Genomic DNA, 23345 nt, shown 5'->3' on the forward strand with positions numbered 1-23345 from the left:
ATGAGTTGGCTCTTTGTATCAGGTGGTAAAAGTATTGGAGCTTCAGCTTCTGCAGGCATGAGTCCTTCTAATGAATATTCAGGGTTGATTTCCTTTAGGATGGACTGGTTTATCTCCTTGCAGTCCAACGGACTCTCAAGAGTCTTCTTCAACACCACAGTTCGAAAGCATCAGTTCTTTGGCACTCAGCTTTCTTTACGGTCCAACTCTCACATCTGGACGTGACTACTGGAAAAACTGTAGCTTTGACTATATGGACCTTTGTCGGCAAAGTGATGTCTCTGCTTTTTAAAACGCTGTCTTGGTTTGGTAATCCTGGTAAAACACAAGTCAGATTGCACTGCTCCTCTGCTCAAAAGCTTCCAAAGTCGGTTAAAAGCCTGGATCCTCACAGTGGCCCATGAGACCGCACACATCACACCTCCCGCCACCACCTGTCACTCACACAGCAATTGGCGCACTGACATTGTTGCGGTGGTCTCTGCACTGGCAGTTTACCCCCCGCCTACAAGGCTGGCACGCTGGCCCCCTTGTCCTCACTGAGACTTCCCTTTCTCAGCGTGGATCGCCTTCCCCAAACACCTTTGCAACCATCCACTCCCCACACCCATGGTCCTTACCCCTCCTTGCTCTTGCTTGTTTTATTGCTCTCTAAAATGCTTATCGCCATGTAATGTCCTATAAATATTAACTTACCTTACTTATTTTCTGTCTTTTTCAAACTCATGAGACTGTAAGCTCAGTGAGGACAGCAGTGTTTCATTTACTGCTAAAGTCCATCAACTATACCTAGTATAGTACACAGTAGATGTTCCAGAAATACTGGTCATATGAATGCATAAAGAGTAGCTGTCCATGAGAAAGACAATAAAAAATAAGCTGAAATGTTTGTGTTTCTTTATTTGTGTTTCTTCTTCTTCTTCTCAGGTATAGCTGACCTATTTGGATCCTGGGGAAAAGGTGAACTGGGTCCAGCCTGTGAGCTAGCATTTCTGTGCAGGCACCACAGGGGGTCCATGTCACTTCCCCCTTGACTGTCCTCAGATTCCATGCTCTCTGAAACCATCAACGAAGACAGACTGCATTTGTGTTCTTTGCTTCTTGTCTGCCAACCCTCTTATCCACCCAGCATCCATTCAGTATTCATTAGAGTCAAATGCTCGGTGAATTTTGCCCTAGACACACCCTCTTAGTTTTACCTTGGGCTACTAAAATTCAAGGACAACATGATTGTAGCTTGTGTATTTGAGATGAATATTTGTTGTGTATGTGTAATTGAATAGTACATAAATAACTGGATATTCTATCTTGGATAATGGCAAATTTCAACTCAAAAGTTGTTCATTGAGCCTTTACTATGGACCAGACACAGTGCTAGAAACTAGGAATTTGACAGTAAACAAGATACTGTTCTTCAACCTAACATATCCGTTATAGGTATACAATTGATATATCATTAATGTGTAAGATGTCTTTTAGTTGAAAATACTGTAGAGGTTAGAGTTGTTTCTATATTTCAAATAAAAACCAAAAAAAATGCATGTTCTAAGACTCTTTTATTGTTTGAGAATTCAAGTAATAAATAAGAGTGAACCATAGATCACAATGAAAAATTTTCTTTTGACATGAAATAACTGACATCTAGGAAATGAAAAAACAATAATATTAATAAAAATGGATTTAAGAGCACTTAATGTTAATCATTGCCTAAAAAACTTGAAATGTCCCCAAATCCTACAGTTCATATATGAAATAAATGTGAGATGTTTTCTTAAATTTGACAACATACTAAAATCGTGCATGTTATTTTCAGTAATGAATGTGAGACAGGAACTTTTAAAATGTAAAAGAAAAAAACCCCAACGATGTTTGATTAACTATGCTGGAGAAAATTCTTATTTTACCCATAGGAAATGTTGTTATAGGATTATTCTACTACTTCACACCCACTAGAATGGCTATAATCAAATACAGACAATAATCAGTGTTGGCTTAGGATGCGGACAACTTGGAACCCTCATACATGGAAATACGAGATGGTGCAGCCACTGTGATGCACAGCTTGGCACTAAAATTAAACAGAGTTATATATGACCTATGAATTCTACGCAAGAGAAATGAGAATATAACATCCATACAAAAACTTGCACAGGAGTGTTTATAGCAGCAGTGTTCATGAAAGCCAAAAAGTAGAACAACACAAATGTTCATTAGCTGATGGATGGGTAAATAAAATGTGGCCTAGCCTTACGGTGAAATATTATGTGGCAACAAAAGGAGTGAAGTTCTGATATATGCTGATCATGGATGAGCACTGAAAATGTTAGGCTAAGTGAAAGAAATCACTCCCGAAAAGACCACGTAGTGCATGATTCCATTTACATGAAAAGTCCAGAAAGATGCAAGTCCATACAGATAGAAAGAAGCTTAGTGGTTGTGTGGGGCTGAGGGGATTAAAAGAAAAGAGCAGTGACTGCTAAGCATATAGCATTCTTTCTGGGGTGATAAAATTTTTATAAAACGGATTGTGCAACTCTGTGAATATACTAAAACACATTGAACTGTACGGTCTAGGTGGGTGAGGTGTATGAGTTACATCTCAATGAAACTGCTAAAAAAAAGTCATTCCAAAGAAATGATCAAGAGTATGCAGCCAAAACACACGGGGGAAAAGTACTGCAAAGGTATTTTAGGAAGTTAATTAATAAAAATCTGTGATTTTTCTGGATTTGGTGGTGTGTGTGGAACTTGTCAAGTTTTAGAAATTTGCATTGAAGTTTGTTTCCATTCTAAATAGGTCTTCACTCTTGTACCAAGAAAAAAGAAAGAAAGAAAAAATATTATACAATCTGATACTTCAAACTGGTCTTCAGAAATAGTGGGGATTAACTGTATGCATGAATCATGCATGAGAGAATTTCAATTTCCTTTTCATTTCTTCTTTTGGCCTCCAGTAACTCATGCCTGGCCTGTTATCTTTTCTCTTTGCATAATACACCGCGGGGCTCATGGGCAGAGTTGGTGGAGGAAGACTGGGGTAACGACAGAGCAGCCCCCGCCTCTTTCCTGCTGCTCCCTGGCTGGGTGCCTCCTTCTACTTTTACAAGGTGGATGTTTGTGTATTCTGACAATGAACTTGAGCACAACTGTGAAACTTTGAGCTGGGTGCCTGGGATCTCTCGGGGCTAGAGTAGTGGAAATGGGAATTCATCCTTTATTTCCAATCTTTCAAGACGCCTAACAAAACATTTACACACAAAATACGGTCTGGCAAAATGAGAGGTCAACCTTTTTTTGATTTGCTTTGGACTTTATCAACTCAGAAGTGGCAACACTGGCTAATTTGTGCTGATCAGAATCTTCAACCATTATGTCTTTGATCATTTAAGGTGGGAGAAACGAATGATTATTTAATAGACGTGATCAGCTTTGTAAGTAAGATCTTAAAACATGTTGGATTCAGGCAGGAAAAAAGTTTCCTTTGTGATGACAATGTTTCTGTTGCTTAACTTTGGAAATGCCTCTTTTAAAATATAATTTCATTAATTATTTTCGGCTATGCTGGGTCTTCACTGCTGCATGGACTTTTCTCTAGTTGCGGAGCCGTGGTGTGCGGGCTTCTCATCGTGGTGGCTTCTGCCGTTGCAGAGCACAGTCCCCCAGGGCGAACGGGCTTCAGTAGCTGCAGAGGGAGGGCTCAGTAGTTGTGGCTCCTCAGCTTTAGAGAGCAGACTCAATAGCTGAGGCCCATGGGCTCAGTTGTTCCGCAGCACGGGGGCTCTTCCTGGATCAGTCAAACCCACATCTCCTGCATTGGCAGGTGGATTCTTTACCACTGAGCCACCAGGGATGCCCTGAAATGCCTTTCTTTAACATTTACCATGGACCAGGAACTTTACATAACTTGTCATGCTAATAATTCTTCATGTTATTATCACCCTCTTTCTATAATCGAGGAAACAGTCTCTGATTATGTGTCTATCCCCAGTTCCCTTAACTAGTAAATTCCTGCAAATCTATGTCTGCTCTGCCTTTTCTATGAAGTTATGTCTGTGTATAGTTGGCATGATTTTACATTCAGCTCAAAATGCTGACCTTCTTCCATTTATGAGTGTTGGTTGATTTTCCAGGTAAAGGCCACCAGGTCAGTGCTCATGCCCCAGGTAGCAACTGCATTTCTTACTTGGTTTTACATCTGATTGTTTGCCAACAAAATCATCAGACCTCGAGGTTCAAGGAAGGTGGGAGTTTATTGAGAATAGGCACACAGGTACTGTCTTCTTTGTGTCATTCTGTAAGAGGGGGGATCCATAAGGGAGAAATACGCCCAAGTAAGTGAAAGCGAAGTGAAAGCCGCTCAGTGGTGTCCAACTCTTTGCGACCCCATGGACTATACAGTCCATGGAATTCTCCAGGCCAGAATACTGGAGTCGATAGCCGTTCCCTTCTCCAGAGGATCTTCCCAACCCAGGGATCGAACCCAGGGATCGAACCCAGGTCTCCCGCACTACAGGCGGAACCTACACATCTGATCAAACTTCTTCCCTGGCAGGGGAGCGTGGACTAAGATCATTTTCAGACGCTGGAATGGATCTGTATAAATGCATGCACCCTCTCATTCTGGTTCCGCTGGTGAGTACCACTGGCTGACTGGTAGCTGTGGAAGAAGGGGCGAGGCACAGTAGGGGACGCAAGGGCCCCTTGCACCCTGACCTGGTGGGCGGGCTCCTCGGGCCACCAAAGAACCTGATCCTCCATGTCCACTCACAGCTTGGCCACCTTAGTCATTCCCGTGTCTTTGCGCATCTTCTACCACCGCAGAAGCCAGACTTTAAAGTCCTACGGACTTTACGGAGCATGGAGCCGCCGGCCGCGCGGGGTTCTTATTCAGGAACTGAGCGCGGTATTTGCAGGTAACAGACCTCGCAAAGGGGTTTAGGTCCGCACCCAGCGGACCTTTCCCAGCGCGGGTCTCTGCCGCTCAAGGCTCGAGGGAAAGAGGAAAAGGGCCTCGGCCTGAGGCACTCCGGTAGGAAACTGCAGTTTAGGCCGGGATACCCCGGCAGGCTCCCATTCGGGGCGGCACGGCCCGTGGCCGGAGCGCGGGATCTGCCTCGAGGGACCGGACTCGGAAAGGGTCGGCGGGTCGCCGGCGAGCAACCCCCTACACTGACCCCCGAGGGCCCCGCCCGGCGGCTCCGACCCAAGGGAGCGCGTCGGCGCTAGACCCCGGACCGCGAGAGACGCCGCCCCCTTCGAGGCTCCCCTCACGGCGCCTCCTGACTGCAAACTCCGTCGGAAGCGCCGCTCGCTTTCCTCAGGGAGACGGCGAAGCAACAGGCAGGCTTCCGCTGGAGGCCGGCGACCGCGAGCGCCGCGCGGGACCCGGCCCGGCCCCCTCTCTTCCCGCTCCCGCTTTTCTCCCCCTTCCTCTCTTCTCTCCCCTTCTCTCCGAAAACCGCCTACCTCCCGGCACCCCATCCCTTCCCGCCACCCGCCGGGCTGCCCCTCCCGGGCCCCGCCCACCTCCCCGCACCCCTGTCCCTTCCCGTGCTGCCCCCGGTCCCCGGGCCTGCCCCTCCCCCGCACTTCTCCGCCCCCGGCCTGCCCCTCCCCTTCCCGCGTCCTTGTGGGGCACGCCCCCACCTCCGGCGCCCCTCCTACCGTCGGCCCCACCCCTTCCCGCTCGCCCCTTCCCAACTATCTCCCCTCCCTCTCCTCCCCGGGGCCCCGCCCCCTCTCCTGCCCCCTTTCCCGCCCCGCCCCCTCCCCCCTTTCCTTCCCCGGTGCCACGCCCCCTCCCCACTATCTCCCCTCCCTCTCCTCCCCCAGGGCTCCGCCCCCTCCCCTCCCCCTGAGGACTCCTCCCCCTCCCCGTCTCTCTCCCTCCCCTTCCCCTCCCCCTCCCGCGGCCCTCCCCCTTCTCCGGGCCCCGCCCCCGTCCTACTCTCCCTCCCATCCCCCTCTCCCCCGGAGGGCCCCGCCCCCTCCACGCTCGCCCCTCCCTCTCCTCCCCCAGGGCCCCGCCCCTCCCCTTCCCTGCCCCTCCCCCGCCGTCCCCGGGCCGCTGACGGGCCTCAGCCTCCGCCAGGGAGCGCGCTCCTCGCCCGCAGCCCGCCGCCCGCCGGCGTCCCCGGAGCGCGACAAAGAGCGCGCCGGTCGCCCGCCCTCTCGCCGTGGCGCCCGCGGCTCCGGCGGCTCGGCGGGCGATGGGAGATGGAAGGAAGAGACGCCGCGGTGAGGCTCGATCCGGCGGGCGGGCGGGCGGCCGGCGGCCGTCGGGCCGGCTGTGCTTCGTGGCGACTGGGTCCCGGGTCGCGGGAACGGCTTCCTTTCTGCCCCTCTTTGTGAGGGGCCGGGAGGCTCGCTTGTGGGGTGGCGGCTCGGGGGCTTCACGCCGAGCCCCGCTCTCCAGCCGCGAGGCCGGGGCGGCGCGGGAAGCGGGAGGAGCCGGTCGGCGGAGCGCCGGGCGCTCCGGCTCGCCTGGGTTGCGGGGAGCCCAGCCGCGATCGGCGCGGGACGGGGGCGGGTTCCGAGCCTCGGAAGGCGTCGCGGCCCTCCGGTTTTCCTCGCCTTTAACTTTGCCCACGGGTTCATGCCCGGAGCTCCGGCAGATGATGCTGCGAGACGTGAAAAAACCAGGCACCGCTCGGAGGACGTGGGTTTAGAGTGCTGTCGGGGGGCCTGGTGGGTAAATGTGTTGTCTGTCGGTCCGCCTTCCACGGACACGGGGGTTTCCACGCCGGACTCGCTCCTGAGTGGGTCCAGGCACTGGTGTAGGGAAGAGGAGGTCTGGAAAATGCCCCTCCTTGGGACGGATCCTGGCAGCACACGCTTCCATTCAAGAGCTGTACCTGGATATTGCAGAGCCTGGTAGCCCGGTGAGCGCGACTGGCTCTCTGCTGTCAGGGAGTTTGCTTTCTAGGACGGGAGGCTTGGGTGGAGATGTGAAGGAGGAAGGCGGAGGAAGGCTTGGTTCTGGGAGCCGAGGGCCTGGACGGCCTCTGCTGGCAGCTCTGGATGGACCTTGAAGGGGAGGGTCGGGTGGGGGCGAAAGGATGCTCCTCACAGGAGGAGAGCAAATGCGCTCTCTGGGCTTCTTTCAAGAAATACTGGACCATCCTTCCTTAGAGTATTCACAGATCAAGGGATATTCTTTTTAAAAGTCGTTGATTTCGTCCTCAGCACTAAGCGCAGCATGCTCAACAGAAACATCACAATCACAGTAAAGCAAAACAAATGAACACCTTCCCAGACAATTTTTAGAAGCTCTATTCTTCTGTATCTTTCTATATCCACTCACGAATCATATAAAAAATCTATGAGGCTGTTTGTGAGATACTTCATTAATATACACTTCGTACTAAATGGAGCAGAGTGGGTATGGTGAAAATTACTTAGACAACGTGGCTTGTAGATTTTGTCACTGACATGATGAGTTTCAGCCTCTGTCTAGGGCACATCCTTTAACCTCTGGAACTGAAATTTCCTCCTGTGTAGGATAAGAGGATTGGGTAGATAGATGCTTTCTCAGAGCCTTCCAGCCCCAGCATTTTATGGTTTCATGCCTAAACATGTACATGCATTCCTTATTCAGTGATTTACTCTCAGCTTCACCTCTGAACATCTCTCAGTTCTGTGAATCAACACTCATCCTGGTCATTAAATGGGGGAGATATTTTAAGGCGAAATTCCACAGTTGTATGTTGTTTTTAAAAATGCAAGTGTAAGAAGCTTTATTTGCAGATCTGACTGAGTGCTGGCTTTATAAAAAGTTTTGTTAACACTGTTCATTTCATTAATGACCAAAGAATAATACATGCTTTGTTATCCATGTTGTATTAAGGGGTTAAATTTTGCTTTTCATTAAATACCAGCCCTTATAAAAGTGAGATACCTTGGGAATTTGGAAATAAAAATAAGACAGTAAATTAGCTCATTGAAAAAGAAAAATTCAGAGAAACTTTCCATCAATGGCTCTATTCACTTTCTAAAACCTTGATATTTATCTGTTTGCTGACCGTGATGGAAAATATGAGTGGGATTTAGCCTGGCATTATATTAAAAAAACGCGTCTAAAGCATTACTCCTTTTAGAGTTGATTTCCCCGCCCCCACCCTCCCCAACCTTGGACATTCTGGAGTCATCTGACATCATTCATAAACTAAGACTCCAGTGTGGTAATGGATTAATCCCAGTCTTGGTTAAGAAGTGCCGAGGCAAAAACTGTGTGAATGTTAAAATATGTATGTACTTTGGCCTCCAGACTGGTTTGTTTGAGGTTTATCTGAGGTTTTGTTGTCATTTGGCAATTCTGAAAAGATTATTTCTTTGGATTTGGGTTGGGTTAGGAGAAGGCAATGGCACCCCACTCCAGTACTCCTGCCTGGAAAATCCCATGGACAGAGGAGCCTGGTAGGCTGCAGTCCATGGGGTCGCTAAGAGTCGGACACGACTGAGCGACTTCACTTTCACTTTTCACTTTCATGCATTGGAGGAGGAAATGGCAACCCACTCCAGTGTTCTTGCCTGGAGAATCCCAGGGACGGCAGGGCCTGGTGGGCTGCCGTCTATGGGGTCGCACAGAGTCGGACATGACTGAATCGACTTAGTAGCAGCAGCAGCAGCAGCAGCAGGAGATGAGTAATGGATGGTGATCCTCAATTTTTTAGAAATGAATTCAGACATGACTGAAGTTTAGACAGTCTGAGAAATAATCTAGTGATCAGGAGGTGACCAAAGCCCCCTCACCTGAACATGTGATTCAGGCTCATAGACCTTGGGGTCCAGTCTCACGTCCCGTCACTGCTGCTTCTGTGGTTCTCAGCATTTAGGACTCCCCCTGTGTAGTCATGGAAACCCATTCCAGTATTCTTGCCTGGGGAATCCCACGGTCAGAGCAGTCTGGTGGGCGACAGTCCGTAGCATCGCAAAGAGTCAGACACAACTGACTCGACTTAGCAGACACGCACCGTGCAGTTGTGATCAGGCAGAGAGGTCCTTGGCTTCCCTTTGCCATAAGTGGAGGCGTTTCCATGTTGACTACTGCCACTCAGCTCTTCTGGAGTTCTTTCACAGTTAAATCAGCTGAACCTTAGTGTCGGGTGGTGCACGATCCAGAGGAAATGGCCAAAGCATTTGTTCCGGGCGTCCCTGCCTGGACAGCTTGTGTGTTTTGTGGTGTTCTTTGCAGTTTCAGTTTGCTATAACCAGTGTTTTCTCTTGGCAAAACTCTATTAGCCTTTGTCTTGCTTCATTCCGTATTCCAAGGCCAAATTTGCCTGTTACTCCAGGTGTTTCTTGACTTCCTACTTTTGCATTCCAGTCCCCTATAATGAAAAGGACATCTTTTTTTGGGTGTTAGTTCTAAAAGGTCTTGTAGGTCTTTATAGAACCATTCAACTTCAGCTTCTTCAGCGTTACTGGTTGGGGCATAGACTTGGATTACCGTGATATTGAATGGTTTGCCTTGGAAACGAACAGAGATCATTCTGTCATTTTTGAGATTGCATCCAAGTACTGCATTTTGGACTCTTTTGTTGACCATGATGGCTACTCCATTTCTTCTAAGGGATTCCTGCCCTAGTAGTAGATATAATAGTCATCTGAGTTAAATTCACCCATTCCAGTCCATTTTAGTTCGCTGGTTCCTGGAATGTTGACGTTCACTCTTGCCATCTCCTGTTTGACCACTTCCAATTTGCCTTGATTCATGGACTTAACATTCCAGGTTCCTATCCAATATTGCTCTTCACAGCGTCAGACCTTGCTTCTATCACTGGTCACATCCACAACTGGGTATTGTTTTTGCTTTGGCTCCATCCCTTCATTCTTTCTGAAGTTATTTCTCCACTGATTCCCAGTAGCATATTGGGCACCTACTGACCTGGGGAGTTCCTCTTTCAGTATTCTATCATTGCCGGGAGAAATATCAATAACCTCAGATACACAGATGACACCACCCTTATGGCAGAAAGTGAAGAGGAACTCAAAAGCCTCTTGATGAAAGTGAAAGAGGAGAGTGAAAAGGTTGGCTTAAAGCTCAACATTCAGAAAACGAAGATTATGGCATCTGGTCCCATCACTTCATGGGAAATAGATGGGGAAACAGTGGAAACAGTGTCAGACTTTATTTTTGGGGGCTCCAAAATCACTGCAGATGGTGACTGTAGCCATGAAATTAAAAGACACTTATTCCTTGGAAGGAAAGTTATGACCAACCTAGATAGCATATTCAAAAGCAGAGACATTACTTTGCCAACAAAGGTCCATCTAGTCAAGGCTATGGTTTTTCCAGTGCTCATGTATGGATGTGAGAGTTGGACTGTGAAGAAAGCTGAGCGCTGAAGAATTGATGCTTTTGAACTGTGGTGTTGGAGAAGACTCCTGAGAGTCCCTTGGACTGCAAGGAGATCCAACCAGTCCATTCTGAAGGAGATCAGCCCTGCGTGTTCTTTGGAAGGAATGATGCTAAAGCTGAAACTCCAGTACTTTGGCCACCTCATGCGAAGAATTGACTCATTGGAAAAGACTCTGATGCTGGGAGGGATTGGGGGCAGAGGAAGAGGGGACAACAGAGGATGAGATAGCTGGATGGCATCACTAACTTGATGGACGTGAGTCTGAGTGAGCTCCGGGAGTTGGTGATGGACAGGGAGGCCTGGCGTGCTGCGATTCATGGGGTCACAAAGAGTTGGACACAACTGAGCGACTGAACTGAACTGAACTTGCAGTTTCAGAGATTTGCTGGAAAGAATTTTAGCAGTAGCATTATTTTTTTGTGAGTGTGTGTCCCTTTGTACCTTTCCGTGTTTCTGAGTTATGTGTCCATCTTCCAAAGACATTTTTCACACACTCCAATTTAAATAGTGTTGGTTGTAGTGGTTGCAGCGGTAATGTGAATGGCTGTTGCACTTTGCAGAATGGGGTAGTGGGGAGAGGGGAGAGGAAAGATACTTCCAGCATGTAGTGAAGTTACTCTTAAGCTCATTTACTGGATTCCCATGCCTCATTCGAAAACAAGGCGATAACTCCCAATGCTAATAATGAATCTTTGCTTCTGCTATCTTATTTGTGTAAAACAGCACGTGTCCCTGCAGTCCTTGTTTTGCACTGTGCCCAGAAGGTCAACTAACTGGGGCCTTGTTGGCGCCAGTGGACAGAATTTTGTTGACACTCCAGGACACAGAGGTGGTGGGGTGCTTTCTCTTTTGGGGACACCTGTGACGTAAGGAAGGGAGTCACCAGCTTCTCTCCCCTGCCTCCGTGGGAGCACCAGGCCCTGGCCGTGGCTGACCACTCATTTCTCCTGGCTCGTTTAACTGGGAACAGCCATCTATTATTAATAGTTTGAAACTCGCTTTTCTCTGGTCATAGACCAGTAGATAAGTCAGAATAGTTTGTACATGTTGATGGACATTGTGGGAAGTTTATCTTTGAGGTTAGGGTAAGTGGGAGAATGAACACTTTGACCTGAGCTGAAGGCTTTTTTCTTACATAGTAGTTTCAGATCGGAGAAGGAAATGGCAACCCACTCCAGTGTTCTTGCCTGGAGAATCCCAGGGATGGGGGAGCCTGGTGGCTGCCGTCTCTGGGGTCACACAGAGTCGGACATGACTGAAGTGACTTAGCACTAGCAGCAGTTTCAGATAGGTTGTCTGAGAAGCAGCATTTTCCTTTAAGTTTCAAATGATGGCCTGACTTTTGGGAAAATGCTTATTTTATGTGATATTTTCAAGCATGATACATTGTTACAATCACAGCTAAAGTTTATTGAGATCTAGTTGCTGTTTTAACACAGGTTACCTCTAGTCCCCATTACAGCCCCGTGTGGTCAGTACTGTCATTACTTCCAGTCTGAAGTCTGGAGAAGTTACTTAACACAGCTAAATAAGCCACAGAGCTGAGATTTAAACTTGGCATTCGAGTGTTCTTAACCACCACTCTGCTTCTATGTCCTCAAAGTTAGCATTGTGTGTTGCAGGATTTTGGCTCTCGTATTTAGATTCTCTGGGTCTTGGAATCTGAAATTGGATGACTAATTTGTCAGCAAGCATTATTTTATATGTCTATTGGCTTAAATGGTGGGAGCGGGATTGTTGTTTGGCTCAAGAGATGGAAACTGTATTTTTCCTTCAAAAATGCAGTGTCTGAAAGGATACTAAAGGGATTATGTAAGGAATTCCATATAGTTATAAGTACTTAATTGGAATTCAAATAAAGCAGATTCACCATTTGAAACTGAATGTAAAGCTCGCCCATTTTGACTTACAGTTATGTCACACAGTAGAAGTGACCTAGAGTTTTCTATATGTGTGAGGATCAGTCTGCTTTCCTTGTTTTTTTTTCTTCTAGGGAGCTGGGATTTAGGTTGTTGGGAGAGGGGTCTGAAACAATAGGAGGACGGTGAGGGGCTGAGCCGAGGGCAGTCATAAGAAGATCACGTGGCAGTTGCTCCCCCATTCTCTTGCCTTCTGTTCCCAGACCTCTGCTGAGAAAAAGCGACTTATAGAAATGAAGCTGGTTCTTCCTATGGCTCTTCAGTCTGTGGACAATTAAAGTGGAAACATTTAAATAGACGGAGCTGTAGTTTCTTTTGTTTGGCCTTCCCATGATTATTGGTTAAGGAACAGTGGAACTGCTTTTCTCTGCATATGATAACTTACAGGCTGTTTTGAATTTCATTTTTCAACAACTCTTACTTTCCAAGAAGTTATTTGGTAAGCACAGTAGCGTGGATTGAGTCACAGGACTCTGACGGAAGGGGAAATCTGGGCGTAACAGTCAGTGGCACAGACGATGTAATTGGACGATTGCTGCCTTTCTGATTATGTTATTTTCTAGCAAAATTATATTGGGAAATGGCATCAGGTTGTGTGACCTTCCAGAGCATGGTCTCCGACCGGACCTGCGTGCCTCTAAAAGGCACAAGTAGTGTGTGTTTGAAGAAGCAACATGTGTCCTTGGGTCTGAAACTTTTCACTTGAATAGCAAAGTTCCCTTTGGACAGATGTTTATGCTTTTCAGCTTCATTTCTTTGCTTCTTCTTCTCTTTTTAAATGTTTTGGTCTTTTTGGCCACGGGGTGTGTGGGATCTCAGCCCCCTGACCAGGGATCAAATCCACACCTCTTGCATTGGAAGGCCAAGTCTTAACCACTGGACCACCGGGGCGTCCCTCAGCTTCATTTCTATTGACTCCAAAGGGTCCATGAGCTGCTACCCCATCTCCTGATGCTTATTTCTCCCCATGCAAGTCTTCCATGGAGGGAAAAAAATTCCATTGTTTTCCACGAGCATCTGTAAGTATATTATGGCAGAAACCGAAGTATAGATATTAATATGCTGTTCAGTCATTCATTCATGCAGCAGATATTAAGTATTGATACTTACCATGTGCCAAGCTCTTTGTTGGGCTCCAAAAAGCCTTGTCTACTGACCACTCAGAAAACCTGCCAAGAACATTTAGAGGTTAACCAGGGCCATATTTCTGAGTGTCAAACCTCACAGCCTGTAAATATTGAAACTACTGTATTTAAGAACTCTTTCATAGAATCCTCTTAGAATCAGTGAGTTGCCTCCAAATCAGTATTGTTCAACATGACTTTATATTCGTTTATATCCGTGCTGCCTCATGTGGCAGTCAGTAGCTGCGTGTCGCCACCGAGAGCATTTGCAATTTGGCTAGTGAGATTTAGGAACTGAATTTTAAATTTTATTGAATTTCCGTGAACTTAAGTAGCCTCCTGTGACTCGTGGCTAATGTACTGGGGCAGCAGCTGCAGAGCAGAAATGCTTTACGTGGTGGCAGTGGTGGTCCTGGTCCTGGGCAGGCACCTCCCACTGGGCCATCTGGTTGCTTATGGTATGTTTACTGACTGGGCTTTGCTAAGCTTCTACTTCTGTACATGTTTACGCCATCATGTCTGATGGGTCCCAGAGCAGGGAGAGGATACAGAGGCATGGGATTTTAATGGAAATGAAAGTGAAGACAGAATCACTGCAAGTGAGAAGAAGAATGTATTCAACAGGCGGAAAAAAAAAAAAAAAGAATACTTTGTGTAACAGGTAGCCTCAGCAAGATGGAGGAAAAGTTTTTGATAAAACAGAAAAATGAGTGCCTGGCTGAGATTCACTATTATATACATTCAAGAGCTGGCTGTGAGTTGTTTGAGAACGTAACAGAGATCCTAAGAGCACTGCCGTTGACCTCTTCGTTGCAAGCTGTGGATAGCTGCATAGCTCCCAGACGCCCTTGAACCTGCATAGCATCACAGTCCGTCTCCAGGTGGGGAGTGCTGAATATCCAAGTGGCTAAGGCCTTTCCTGGGACCCCAAAGCTATTCTGAGGTCCAGTAGATTTTTGAAGTAGATAAAGCTGAGTAGGAGAGAGTCTTGTACAGCATGGCAAGGGGTGTGCCTAGTTTTAAAGCTGCATTGTTAGTAGAGGTGTTTCAGACCACAGACTAGAGGGAAAAAACCTTACTTTTTTTTTATCCCCAAACACTTTTCAGTCTGGAAGGTAAATAGCCACATTTATCGACACTGGGGTTTCTCCGGGGTCAGGCATGTGGGAGGTAGCCTTGAGTATAATAGCAGGTGTGAACTCATGAGAGGATTCTCAAGGTTAGGCTTCTGTTGAAATACATGATTATTTTGAGTTTTCTAACTTGTGGTGAAAGCACAGTGATATCAAGGCATAACATTGCAAAAATGTGGGGATAGGAGGAGGAGAAAGAGTAACATACTTGCCAGACACTGTGTGAAGCGGGGTGTGTGTTTGTGTGTCTGTGTATGTGAATTTACATCTTCTTATATATTCTTTACAATATTGCAAGCTAGGTAGTATCCCCATTTTCAGAGGATGCATTTGAGGCTCATGGAGGTTAAATGGGATTCTTTTTTTAAAGCAATCGTACTGAGATAAAATTCACATGCCACACAACTCGTCCATCTAAAGTATATGTTCCCTGATTTTCAGTACCTTCACAGAGTTGTGTGTTCATCCTCTTAGTGGACTTCAGAGTACAGTAATCACCCCGAACAAACTTGGGATCCATTAGCTGTTGCCTCGTAATCTTGCTGGTGCCCCATCCCCTGACCCAGGGATCACTGTCCTATTTTCTGTCGTATGGCTCTGCCTTCTGTGCACATATCACACGCACGGAACCACACAACATGTGGCTGTTTGTGACTGGCTTCTTTCATTTAGCAAAACGTTTTTCAGTGCTCAGCCGTGCTGTAGCATGTATCAGTACTTCTTTCCTTTTTATTGCTGAGTGATATTCAAATGAATAGCCAGAACATGTTTTATTTATTTATCAGATAGTGGTCCCTCCCCTCCTTTGGCTTTTAGGAATAATGTTGCTGTGAACATTCACATACAAGTTTTTGCGGGGATGTATGCTTCCATTTCTGTGGGCTGTGTAGCTAGGAGTGAACTTGCTGGGTCGTATTGTGACTCTGTGTTTGACCCTTGGAGGAGTCACCAAACTGTTTTTCATGAGGCCTGCACCACTTTACATCTCTATCAGCAGACTCCTAGAATCCCCCTTTCTCCACACGTGTTATTTCCTGTCTTTCTGACGTTAGCCATCTTAGTGGGTATTAAGTGGTATTTCCTCATGTTTTATTTCCCTAATGTTATTGAGCATCTTTTCATATGCTTTTTGGCCATTTGTGTATCTTTCTTTGAAAAAATGTCTATTCTGATCCTTTGCCCTTTAAAAAATTGGTTTGTCTTTTTTTTTTTTTTTTTCATTAAATGGCTTTTATTTTTTAATTTTTTTTTAAATTTTATTTTATTTTTAAATTTTACATAATTGTATTAGTTTTGCCAAATATCAAAATGAATCCGCCACAGGTATACATGTGTTCCCCATCCTGAACCCTCCTCCCTCCCCATACCATCCCTCTGGGTCGTCCCAGTGCACTAGCCCCAAGCATCCAGTATCGTGCATCGAACCTGGACTGGCAACTCGTTTCTTACATGATATTTTGCATGTTTCAATGCCATTCTCCCAAATCTTCCCACCCTCTCCCTCTCCCACAGGGTCCATAACACTGTTCTATACATCAGTGTCTCTTTTTTTGTTATTAAATTGTAAAAAAGTTCTTCATATATTCTGGACGCAAGTCTCTTGTCAGGTATATGCTTTGCAAATATCTCCCCCCATTCTGAGGGCTATCTTTTCGTTTTCTTGTTCCTGTCCTTTGAAGGAAGTGAGTTCTTTATCTTAAGCTTGGGTAGGCCTAACACACTTCTAGGTCCTCGAGTATTTGCTGCAGTCCGTCAACACACTAACTTGTAAAGTGGTTTGTGTAACGAGTATCATTCTTTTGGACTTCTGGTTGGAAAAAGGGATGGATTTAACTTTTGTCTAAGCTACTTAAGGGAAAAGTAAAGCTCAGGATTTGAGACCTTTATGTGTCTTGAAAGGAAATTTTGGAAGTCAGTTCTTTGGAGTCTTTTATGTGCAGAAAATGGTGCTTTCCTCTTGGATTAGAGAATTGCTTGAAAGGAAAAGGACAGTCTGCCTAGAAGACTGCTCTTGGTCTTTTTGGGTCCTGTCATTTTATGGTCTGAATAGTGGTTCCCAAACTCGCCTATCACAAGAGTCCCCCGGTTTTAGATTCTTAGGGCTGCCTGCAGGTCTGGTCCCTTAGTTCTGAGGCGTCCCTTTTCATCACCACCCCAGGTGATTAAGATCGGGACACTTGAGAAACTCTGATTTAAGCTGGTGATAATCAGGGCCTTTTAGTGGTTGCCCCTAGAACTTAATTAGACTCTTCAACGGGTGTGGTCCCTGGTGGCAAACATCCCTCACTGAGGGTGATTCTGGAAGAGCTGATCCAGCCTGTCTGACTGCTTTGCTTGCAGAACTACTGATCTTGATCCAGCGCAACCCACATTGTCTTCCCTTCCTCTCTCAGAGTAGAGATGGTTCCACTATCAAAATTCAAACTAGCTTCACAGACACTTTCAAGTCATAGGGTTGCCACCACCTTCCCCTTTTCCTCCCCTTTAAGATGTGTTCCCATTTCCTTACCACTGCTGAATCCCTAGCGGCCTTCTATAGCCATACAGATCTCTGTAAAACCCAGGGGGAGAAAAAGTCATGGAAAGAAAAATAGATCAAAGTTTGTTGTTGTTTAGTCGCTAACGTGTCCAGCTCTTTTGTGACCCCATGGCTAGGCTCCTCTGTCCATGGGATTCTCCAGGCAAGAATACTGGAATGGGCTGCCATGCCCTCCAGGGGATCTTCCCAACCCAGGGATCGAACCTGCGTCTCTTGCTTGGCAGGAGGATTCTTTACCACTGAGCCACCTGGGAAGCCCTAGATCAAATTTTACATAATCATTACTTACACTTTGCTTGTTTTGCATGGGTGGTCAGGGTCTCCTAAAGGATTTGATGACTGTGAGGTTGGGCTAGCTCTAATAAAACACAGCATAATATTCTAAAGCTGGGGAGACTCACATGCCTAGGTCACTAAGTGAGAGGCAGGTTGTGGTTAGACTGTGGCCTCAGTAATGCTTGAGCAGAGCTTAGAGCCTGTGGAAAAGCAGTAAGTGGACAATAAATGTGACCTGGATGGTAGGTTATAGTGTCCTTACCTGGGCACGAGGTGGAGGTGGAATTATCTTCGTTCTTAAAATCACACAGGTGTTAAATGGTAAAACTGGTCTTTCTTGTTCCCTATACTGTGATTGCCTGTAGATAACGCAGTGTGGCAGCCAGGAGGAAAATTCTGGCACTTTGAATGGTGCTTTGGCCCATGGTAGTCATTCTATAAATGTTTGTTCAATGAATGAGTTAAACACCACAGGCGATTGAATTGCTAAGCCTAAGAACCTTTCAGGAATGTATGGACAGAAGAGGTGCTCTGATACTGACCCTGGTCACGTGGTGGAGTAGAATTTCCAGAGTTGGCAGGTTTCTGACCTGATCGTCGTTTGCTTTGCTGTGTGGTCTTGTTGCAGCTCCTGCTTTGGGTAGATGGAATTTTTCCCACTTTGCTGACAGCGTTCATGGGCTGCATTTAGTGCTCCAGGTGTGACTTTTATGACAGTTTCTTGTAAATAACAGCCTAGGGCACAGAAAATAAGAGCAGTGTGTAACTGAATTTCCTTACACAGGTCTTTCCCTTTTGGCAGACACGTTTGATAGAAGTAGATTAAAGGTGTGGACTCGGTCTGTGTGGTGCAGTTATTAACGGTCTCAGGGACCTGATTTATTCACTCTTTTGATTTCATCATATTTGTTTTTCATTCTTGACTCATTTCTTCCTACCTTCCTTGTGTGGCTTATATGTCAGTTGACTGTCTTCTGTATTGATGAGTTCTATTTGGGGAAAAGAAATCTAATAAAACACAGCATAATATTCTAAAGCTGGAGCTTAAGTAAAGATGTATTTACTTTAAAAATACTTATATATTTTAATTGAATTTTATTAGTATATAAAGATATTTATATATTTAAAAGAATTTGATAGCTTCAGAGTAGTTAAGGTCTATATTTTAGAAACTCTACTAAAATAAATATGTCTGTGATTAGTTAGAAAATATTTTAATTTATAATATCATTATATATCAAAAGAGTTCACAGGTCAATAAACAGGATAATAGTAATAATTTCTTGGTATGCATGCTTGCTAAGTTGCTTCAGTCGTGTCCAATTCTGTGTGACACTGTGGACTGTAGCCTCCCAGGCTCCTCTGTCCATGGGATTCTGCAGGTAAGAATATTGGAGTGGGTTGCCATGCCTTTCTCCAGGGAATCCTCCCAACCCAGGGATCAACCCAGCGTCTTTTATGTCTCCTGCATTGGCCGGCTGGTATTTACCACTAGCACCACCTGGGAAGCCCTATTCCTCTATTTAAAAATAAACCACTTTTTGGTAGAATTCTCTTATGGTCATTGAATGTCTTATTTCTAAAGCTTTTTAGAAATTTAGCTTTTGTGGAAACAACTCTTTCTTGTTATAAACACATATAATTGCTTTGCTGCTGCTGCTGCTAAGTCGCTTCAGTCGTGTCTGACTCTGTGTGACCCCATGGACGGCAGCCCACCAGGCTCCCCCATCCCTGGGATTCTCCAGGCAAGAACACTGGAGTGGGTTGCCATTTCCTTCTCCAATGAGTGACAGTGAAAAGTGAAAGTGAAGTCACTCAGTCGTGCCTGACTCTTAGCGACCCCATGGACTGCAGCCCACGAAACTCCTCCATCCATGGGATTTTCCAGGCAAGAGTACTGCAGTGGGGTGCCATTGCCTTCTCTTTACGTACTATTTAATTAGATTACACGATATTGGCATAGATCAATTTGGTTCAATTCAGTTCAGTTGCTTAGTCGCGTCTGACTCTGTGACCCCATGGCCTGCAGCACACCAGGCTTCCTTGTCCATCACCAACTCCAACAGTCTTCTCCAACACCACAGTTCAAAAGCATCAATTCTTTGGTGCCCAGCTTTCTTTATGGTCTAACTGTCACATCCATACATGACCACTGGAAAAACCATAGCTTTGACTAGATGGACCTTTGTCAGTAAAGTAATGTCTCTGCTTTTTAATATGCTTCCAAATCAGTTTGGAAACAAACACAGTTGATTCCTGGTAACCATCAGCTCAGTGATGGGAGCAGAATTTCAGGAGCTTGCCAAAGCCTCAGTCACTAAGCCTGAGCACCGAGTTATGACGGGTTTCATCAGGGATGTTTTACAGGTGCCTGGGCATCTCAGAGGTGTCTAAGTACAGGGTGGGGAGAGCCTCAGCTGTATATGTAAGTTTAGAAACAAAGGCAGACCTGATGGAGGATGTGAGGATTGATTAGGAAGAGAAATTAGGATACTCTCCATTTGTTTTAGACTCACTTTTGACTTTTATCGGCCTCATACAACTTCTATTTGTATACAGACTTACTAAACTCATGAATAATTTATTTCTGCATCTAAATTTTTTTGAAATATTTTTTTCCTTTTACCCGGAAGAAACTTTTAAGTACTTTAAAACTGTGGTTTATAAAAATATGACCCACCAGTATCTATCTATTAAGTGACGCATTATCAAAGTATGGGCTTCCTCGGTGGTTCATACAGTAAAGAGTCTGCCTGCAATATGGGAGATATGGGTTTGATCCCTGGGTCGGGAAGATTCCCTGGAGAAGGAAATGGCAACCCACTCCAGTATTCCTGCCTGGGAAATCCCATGGACAGAGGAGCTTGGCAGGCTACAATTCATGAGGTTGCAAAGAGTCAGACACGACTGAGCAATTAACACATTACTGAAGTACAGTATAATAACAGCACATTTCTGTCTCATACCCAGGTACAGAGGTTCACTGAAAACAGGTTACACCCAGATTTTATACATCATTAAAACATTAAGTGCCTTATACTTTGTGTCATAGTTTCTCTGTTACTTAAATCAAAGTCCATTACATTGGCCTGGTGACTTTCACCTGCTTCGGGAAGGGTGTACACGTTGAGACCCATCTTTCAGTGTGTTCTGGTGAAGTATGAGGTAGAGTTTGTATATGAGAGTGTTTTAGAATATCTCTTGGTTTAGAGAACTGTTTCTTTGCAGTTATTCGGGTTTTCTATGAGGTTAATTTAATTATCAAGTCTCGGCAGATTTTTTTTTTTTCTACAATATCTGAATATGTATATGGATACAAAGTGTCCTATTAAAATAAAACCCTTTTGTAAGGCTACAGGATATACTATCCTAGATCATATGCAGCTCTGTATTACTGTTGTGTCATTCATTCACATACTCATTCGACAAATATTGGGTGCTTCTTATCTGCCAGGCATTATTTTCGTTTCTGAGGACACTGTGGTCAAAAGAATAGACCAAAAATTCATATTCTTGTAGGGTGAGACAGATCGTGTGTGTATGTGTGTGTGTGGTAATTTGGGGAAAAATAAAGCAGAAGAGGGGGGTTAGGAATTGGGAGGAAGTTGAATTTTTAAGTAGGATGGTCAAGAATGGTCTTCCTGTGGTGACTTGGGATAAAGGCCTGAAGAAGGTGAAGGGAGTCATGTGACTGTCTTGGGGGAGGAGAGGCCAGCAGGTGCTAGTCTTGAGGCCTAGGCATGTTTCCCACCTTCTTCGAACTTGCAAAACTAGAGTGGCTGGAGTGGAGTAGGCAGGGAGGAGAGCAGACATCAATTCCTGTAAGGCCCCTCGGTCCTGTCGGCTGTTCCAAGGGCTTTGGCTTGTTAGAGTGAGCAGCGGAGCTGGTGGAGGATTTCACATAAAGACACGACAGGATCTGGCTTATTTTTTAAGAGGATGCGCTGCTATTGTGTCTCATGAGATTAGATCTAAGTGGAGAAGGGCAGAACTGTTGTGATAGTCTAGGTGAGCAATGGTGATGGCTTGGACCAGTGTGATTTGTTTTGAAGATAAAGTGTGAAAGATTTCCTGATTGACTGGATGTGAGATGTGAGTGAGAGGAGTCAGTGATGAATAGCAAGGTTTTGGCCTCTGCAGCTTGAAGGATGGAGTTAGATTAACTTGGGTAGGGAGAGGCTGATTTGGAGGGAAAGACCAGGAGCTCAGTTTTGGAGATGCCCAGTGCACAGCAGTGATGCTAGTCTGGATTTTAGAGGAGAGGTCTGTCTAGAGATAAACATCTGGGAGAGCTCAGAATGTATGAAATGGATGAAATTGGTTGAAACCCATAAGGGAGTGAGTGTAGATAGAAAAAAGGTTCAGGAGCAAGAACCTGGGCCACTTCTGCACTGAGCTTGGGGAGATGAGATGGAACCAGTAAAGGAGAATGAGAAAAAGCTGCTGATGGGATAGGAGGAAAACTAGGAGAGGGCCGTGTCTTGGGAGCCAAGTGAAGAAACTGTTTCAAGGAGGATGAGTCAGATACTGAAGAGGGAAGTACAGTGTCAGTCGAGGTCAAGAATTGACTTAGGGATTTAGTGGTGGGAGGTCACTGGTAAGCTTGACAGAGCGCTTGTGGTGGAGTTGTGGGGACCTACAATTGATGGTGAGGAATCAGGATACAACAGGAGTAGGAAATGGAAACATCAACTGTGACAAGTATTTCAAGATTCTTGTAAAGGGAAGGTGATTAAACACAGCTGAAGGGAAAAATGAGGTCAAGAAAGGTTTTAAAATGGGGAAAGTAGCAGCATGTTTGCTGATGGCAAAGACAGTGAAGAGGAAGAAAGGACTGATCTTTCATGTAGTAGCATAATTCTTATCCAGAATCAGTCAGTTCAGTTGCTCAGTCGTGTCCGACTCTTTGCGACTCCATGGACTGCAGCACTCCAGGTTCCCCTGTCTGTGACCAACTCCCAGAGCTTGCTCAAACTCATGTCCATCGAGTCAGCGATGCCATCCAACCACCTCATCCTCTGTCGTCCCCTTCTTCTCCTGCCTCAATCTTTCCCAGCATCAGGGTCTTTTCCAATGAGTCAGTTTTTTGCATGAGGTGGCCAAAGTTTTGGAGTTTCAGCATCAGTCCTTCCAATGAATATTCAGGACTGATTTCCTTTAGGATGGACTGGTTTGATCTTGCAGTCTAGGGGACTCTCAGTCTCCTCCAACACCACAGTTCAAAAGCATCAATTCTTTTCTTTGTAGTCCAACTCTTACATCCATACGTGATTACTGGAAAAACCATAGCTTTGGCTAGGCGGACCTTTGTTGGCAAAGTAATGTCTCTGCTTTTTAATATGCTGTCTAGGTTGCTCATAGCTTTTCTTCCAAGGAGCAAGCTTTTCTTCCAAGGAGCAAAAATTAACTCTGGTTTAATTTAAAATTGCTAAAATCATTTGGCTTACTATTGTAAATACCAGTGTTTGTTAGTATAGTCTGTATTTTCAACATACAAAGTTATCTTCCCATCTCCATCAAAAATCAAACCTTTTTCTATTTTTTTAAATATATATATATTTTTTTTGGTATGGATAGTGTCTGTTCTTCTTTTTCAGCCTAAGGGAGTTCCTAGTTGTGCAAAGTGAGCATGGGCTTGAGGTACACTCTGCCCACACACTTCAGTACCTGCTGACTTTTTTGTTTAGACTTCATTTTTTTAAGAGCCGTTTTAGGTTCACAGCAAAACTGAAAGGAAGGCACAGAGGTGCCCCACATGCCTCCAGCACCACACGCATGGCCTCCTTACTACCAGCATCCCCATCTCACGGCACACTCGTTACAAGAGATGAACCCACACTGACACATGATCACCCCCAGTCCGCAGTTTACATTCGGGTTCACTCCTGGTGCTGTGCATTCTTGGGTTTGGAAAATGTATAATGACATGTACCCTTCATAACAGTAGAATGTGTTCACTGCCCTAAAAAGCCCTCTGTTCTACCTCTTCATCC

The 23345-nt window shown here is 45.5% G+C and overlaps 1 protein-coding gene across 8 annotated transcripts in view; it reads left to right on the top strand.

Annotated features, from left to right (window-relative positions):
- The window catches only part of PSD3 (pleckstrin and Sec7 domain containing 3), a 492806-nt gene that overhangs the window by 62994 nt on the left and 406467 nt on the right, over positions 1-23345 (top strand). Inside the window, exon 1 of one of the 8 annotated variants that reach the window (XM_061404652.1) lies at positions 6064-6237. The exons of 6 other annotated variants lie outside the window; for them this stretch is intronic. In XM_061404652.1, the coding sequence (XP_061260636.1) occupies positions 6217-6237 (21 nt within the window). In that variant the 5' untranslated portion in view covers positions 6064-6216. Of the gene's footprint in view, positions 1-6063; positions 6238-23345 lie in introns of those variants that run through there. One more of the 8 variants, XM_061404654.1, reaches the window with a different exon arrangement.

This window comes from Bos javanicus, chromosome 27 (genome assembly GCF_032452875.1).
Source record: "Bos javanicus breed banteng chromosome 27, ARS-OSU_banteng_1.0, whole genome shotgun sequence".
NCBI classification, from domain to species: domain Eukaryota; kingdom Metazoa; phylum Chordata; class Mammalia; order Artiodactyla; family Bovidae; genus Bos; species Bos javanicus.